General features: G+C 36.2%; 1 protein-coding gene across 1 annotated transcript; it reads left to right on the top strand.

Moving 5' to 3' along the window:
- The first annotated feature begins 4622 nt into the window (after positions 1 to 4622).
- Positions 4623 to 5723, top strand: LOC139139552 (histamine H2 receptor-like). Its single transcript, XM_070708465.1, has one exon. It carries the CDS (start codon positions 4623 to 4625, stop codon positions 5721 to 5723), a length of 1101 nt encoding a protein of 366 aa, XP_070564566.1.
- The last annotated feature ends 277 nt before the right edge of the window (positions 5724 to 6000 follow it).

Genomic DNA, 6000 nt, shown 5'->3' with positions numbered 1-6000 from the left:
TATTATAATGTCTCATTTTAAACAATTGTCCACCTTCCACTCATTATTAAGGAAAATTAGTAATGGAATGGCTTACTTCCCTTAAGCGATTTTTAAATTAATGAATGCAAGGTAATATGTTTCTCTCTAGTAAGTGATTAATATTTAAAAACGCATGTTATGTGGATACGACAACAGTAAACGTAGAAAAATTGATGACATAATATAACTATTCTGGAAGATTTCTGCCATCTTAATACTGTGAAAGAATAACCAACTCTCTTTAAATAAGGAACGTAGTAATGTGCAAATAAGGTTTAGTTTGTTTCTTTATTTAATTATGTTACATTGAGTTCTGCCCACCAGATTTAAAAGTCCTGGAGGTGGAAAGTGGTAAATTATCATTCAAATGAAGCCAGCATTTACCGTGCGGAAAACCGATTTGACAAATCTTTAAGATAATAAATAAATCGTTTCGGGGCAATAAAACGAGTTTTACAAACCGCAAGTTTTGTTTTGCCTGTTTACAGAAGCGTTCAGCATGGTACATCACGACTTACCTGCACATGTTGGTATTTAATATCTTCAGGTGTGGAGAATAGTCTTACTCGTTATCATTGTAAATAGCCTTGACATTGTTTGGTTGCTGACTTGTAGTCGCGTTCGTAGGTTATTATGGTAAACAATCCTCAATGTGAATGGAGACGATGTAACTTGACACTTTTTGCAAAACTGCTAAATCCAAAGGCCTCTTCATTTTCAGAAAAACGGAATAAATGTTACACGGTACATTAGCTATGGCCTGAAAACTAGAAAGCGAAATGCCATCTCTCATGAAACCCGTACGCAAAAAATTATGATATTCTAGCTACAGTAGACGAATCCACGAATAGCGATTACTTTATCTATGTAAAATACTACAACAATTCACATTTGCTAATGAAAAAACTTCGAGAAGTCAGTTGTGAATGCAAATACACTTTTTTCCAAGAACAGCACAATACAAAGCACAATTGCAGAAATGAAAACTAAACATGCATTTTGAATAAACTACACAGAAAGTTCTTTCGAATCTTGCTCCTAAAACCATACTTCTGTCGGAACTGTAGCCGATATAGACACATAATAGTTTCCTTTCCCACTATGGTTCTCTGTGTAAACCGAGAGCTACTCATTCACCTGCCTTCGTTTATTATCAGTACTCATAATAATACCTCTTTGAATTTTACCAATCACAACTAAACTACATAGGCACTATAGCAAGACTAGAAACAACTTCCCAACCAATCACGTATATACTGTGATAACATTTAGATCAACTTTGTCGTGCGTACTACCATGAAAACAGAGGTGACATGATTACTTTGTTGCAGAAATTTATAACAATTTACACTAAAGTAAAAAAAACTAACTAGAAGAAAAGAATATTAGGTACGAGACGAAATAAAGATCGATCAATCGATCGATCTATAGATCTATCGATCAATTTATCGAGTCTGTCAATTTGTCGATTAATAGATCCATATATCTATCGATAAATGTACCCATAAATTTATCTACGGATCGATCGATCGATTGATCTCACTGTCAATCTATCTATCTATCTATCTATCTATCTATCTATCTATCTATCTATCTATCTATCTATCTATCTACCTATCCGTTTAAATGCAACCGTGACGAAGCACCAGAGTACTTAATATCTATGCTAACTCCATCTGTAGTCAGACGTGTAGGACTTCGGTCAGGTAGTAATTCTGAAAGTTCGTACGAGATTCCTAGAATATTTAGTAAAACCTTCGCAGATAGGGCATTCAGTGTTCAGGGTCCAAAAAGTTGGAATGGACTACCAATAGGTTTGAGGAAAGCAGAAACGTACAAACAGTTCAAGGCAGACCTTTTTGGTAAATTCTAGGCCTGTATCCATTAGATGCAGCAAGCATATGAACATAGAAGTGGTTTCAGCGTTGGAAAGTTAATACTTAATGTTATGAACACTGTTTGTACCTTTTCATCTGATGTTACATTTTCTTACTCTGTATTTATTGTAAAGTGGGTTGGATATTGGTTTTCGTTGACACTCCGCTATATAAACTAACCAACTGTAAACTAACTGTAAACTGTAGCTATCTATCTATCTATCTATCTATCTATCTATCTATCTGTCTATCTAATAAAGATCGATCGATCGATCAATCAATCGATGCATTGCTCCCAATGAATCACTTAATCAGGTATGCTATCAATTAATTAATACGTTATTGGTTACTTAGGTTAATTTCTAATATTACATTTGTTATTGACATCTGCTCCTTCACGTACAATTATATCAATCGTCAAACATTTGTAAAAAGCGCAGATTTAGCTAGTTTTGTATTGGAAAAAATAGTCATTGTTTGCTCAAAGACTACAATGTATAGTAAATCAACATTTCGGTGAAATTCTAAAATCAAATATTTTGCACACACATGACCTTGTTACCACTCTAGTCCAATGAACTACGTTAACATAAATTATTAAGTGTCTATAAATACACAGATTTAGCTAGTTTTATATTTGAAAAAATATTGTTCATAGTCTCCTCATAGACAAAAATGTATGGTGAATCAGTGTAATTCCAAAATCAAATTTCTTTAACACATATGCACTTGTTACCACATTTTTCTCATCCAGTATATTTATATCAATCATCAAACGTCTATATATGCATAGATCGATGTTGCCAGTTTTATAATGGAACAAATTGTCCATTGTTTTCTCATAGGCTTGCATGTACAATGTATCAATATTTTTGGTGAAATTCAATACTGAAAATCTTGTATCTATATGTACTTGTAAATACCCTATTCTTACCAAGTAGATTTATATCAAACGTCTATAAATGCACAGATATTTCTGTTCATAGTTTTCTTATACTCAAGAGACAAAAAATAAGAGCAGCTACATGATCCCAATATCTCATCTTATACTGATATACAGTCACTGGTACACTACTGTCCTAAGCAAAGTGACTCATCAGAATAAAGTATTACGAAAGATGGAGTCTACCACTGTGAACTTGAAAGTCTGTCAAAGTGACTCGTAACTTGTTTAAAAGCAATTGTCTCATTCATGTTCTTTGCTAATACTGTTTGTTTAAACGTATGTCATTACCAAAATAATCGCAATCATACCAATCCATAATCCAATAACACTAGGTCAGAATTTGTAAGACAATAGTTGTAAACATAGACACAAAACAGCACAGAACAGACAGTAAATAGACGGTACACAAACAAAGTCAAATTCATGAAAGAAAGATATATGGACCTCAGGCCAAAAGACCATGAAGGGATGTCAGGTGTTTCGAAAATGGTAAGCGCATCCTGCCCCACATGTGGCACCCGCCATATATCAATCAATATACCAAGTTTAAAAATCTCCAACAAATACTGCATATAACATCTTATATTAAAAATTGGACCTATTTTGCCAAGTATTCAAATTATGGTGGTTTCACTTATGTTCGAACTCACGACGTGCGGTACCGAGTCACCTAGCAGAGAAGCCACAGACAAAACCGCTCGGCCAAATCCCCAATCTCAAAAAAGATTGGTTCAATAACCCAGCTACGATGTTACAATTTTTTTATCCTGACTGCGACCACTCCACACGCTGTAGAGTGTTACAAAAATTAAATCGCGAACATGGCATGACACTTATTTCTTTCGTTCATTCAACTTTAAATTTCATTTTTGTTAACACAAGTGCTCTTTTCTTCTGTTTTCACCTGTTCAGACAGAATAAAGCAATGTTCGTACTCAGTTTTATATACTTTTTAGTAAATTCTGTTATATTTGTGCCCCGACTCCATACAAACCTTCTTAAAATTTTACCCCAAGCCCAAGAAATCATTGATTGTAACACTTGCTTTCTTAAAACGGCTTTGTAAACGTTTACCCATGTGATTTCCACTGAGGAATAATGTATTTGTGATCGTTGCATTCTTTGATTGGAATCCCGTGAAAGGGTTTATTGTCGTCATCTGAAAAAAAATATTGTAAAAGAAAGTGTAATAACTCTTTTCTTTCGGTATTACGGGACACATTATTTTCATCATATCTTGTTTAGACGTTTACATAATCTAGAATTTTTTCAACCATCATGCATATGTGTATCAACTTAAAAGTTCATATGTAATGAAGAAAAATTAATACCCACGAATATTTCCTCCGTCGTACATCTGCCTGTTAATTCGTCAAAAGGAGATTTCGCCGTGCGAACAAATCTAGTTCATATTTATTTTCAATGAACAGCATGAATATATCATGAAAACAGAATGTTACCTTGAAGGACCTTCTTATAAAGTCTTCCGACCTGCACCCTAAGTACAATTTCAGCGCTGCAGGGGTGACATAGTTGGAAGGAGTGTTCCAACTTCAGCGACATGTGCTCATTTCTGTCTAATATCCATCCTTGCTCCCTGATCACCCCTACCAAAAATCGAGTCGTCTCTCTACAGTATAAATATAATACATCAAAGAAATTGTGAACTTTATCTGATATTGCGGCTGAACGTCAACTTTGCAAGAACTTATCGCCTCTTCAAATCATATCTCCTTTGAAATCCTGCTTCAACCAAGCGTTTTATCATCCTTTGAAGAATGAACGACACTCTATCCGAAAACCAGCCAGTTAAGGCTACTATTGGTATGCCAAGAGTGTGGACAACACAACTGACCGCCACGCTGGAGATACTTTTTGCGATCATTGCCATTTTTGGCAACATCGTCTTCGTTGGAGCAGTCGTTTTGAAGAAGAAGTTGCGAACGCTTGCAAATGCATTTCTGGTGAACTTGAGTATGACTGACATCGCAGCTGCCGTCCTGGTCTCTTCATTCTCGATAGACTCGTACCTAAAACGTGGTTGGGCGTTAGGACACACTTTGTGCGTCTTTCACAATATCCTCCACCCAACATTTATGAGCGTATCATTAATACTGACCTCTTGTATATCAGTTAATCGATACGTGTACGTAGTACACCACAACATGTATCGTCGGATCACAAACAAAATAACTGTCACACTTGCTCTGTTGTTTTCATGGGGTTTTCCGCTAACACTCTTTTTTGTCAGCCTTCCGGCGCACTCGAAGTATTCTCCCCCTACATTCCGTTGCCGGGTGTCTATCAGTACAGTCTGGTTTGCCTTGACACATTACGTACCCAGTTTGTTCACCATCATCTTCTACATCTTGATTTTCGTCTACGTGCGAAAAAGCCGCAAACGTGTCCAGGTCTATCCAGGCCCAAGCACAAGCACAAACAATGGGCAAAACGCTCAGGAAGTGAGGATGTTGAAGGTCCTGCTCGCAGTGTCGTTTTTAGTTGTCATGGGCTACCTACCATATGCAGTCCTTGTTAATATCTACATATTATTGAAAATACCACCACCAGTCGAAGTATTTATCCTACTCTACCCGTGTATACATATTGCCGGTGTTCTCAATCCAGTACTTTATGGGGCTAGCAACAGGAATTTCAGAGTCGCCTACAGAGAGTTACTCACTGGGAAGCTTTTCTGCAATAAAGTCGTCAGCCCAAATGGAAAAGAGAGGCAACCAGATGCGAAGACCTCAGCTGCTAAGAGTAAGGGTAAACTTACTGTTTCTGAAACGGTTTCAGCAGTTGTTGCGACAAGTGCTGTACGCAAAGTGATACCTTCAACGACTGCCACATCTCTTGTTATTGCAGAAAACAGTTGAAGTTAAAATCTAAATGGATATGTCATGAGCATAACCACATATATTGGAACTGTATAGAAGGATGACCACACAAAAATATGTCGTTGATTTTAAACTTTTCTAACGTATACCGTGCAATTTGCTGTTTTGTTGTCATTTGAAAGTTTGTAGCCTCGATGGTGGTGCCCAATATATGATACTGTGTTCTAATTGTCCACAGCCAAATCACGGAAATAAAATCGCTAATAGTAAGAATCAATTTATGATGAAAATAAAGGCAAAGCGTTAGGAGGATAAT

This window comes from Ptychodera flava, chromosome 8 (genome assembly GCF_041260155.1).
Source record: "Ptychodera flava strain L36383 chromosome 8, AS_Pfla_20210202, whole genome shotgun sequence".
Classification (NCBI taxonomy): domain Eukaryota; kingdom Metazoa; phylum Hemichordata; class Enteropneusta; family Ptychoderidae; genus Ptychodera; species Ptychodera flava.
The sequence above is the reverse complement of the archived record's forward strand: the minus strand, read 5'-3'. Positions and strand labels throughout refer to the sequence as shown.

Coding starts and splice junctions, on each gene's coding strand:
- LOC139139552 (XM_070708465.1), top strand. CDS start 4,623: ATGAACGACACTCTATCCGAAAACCAGCCAGTTAAGGCTACTATTGGT.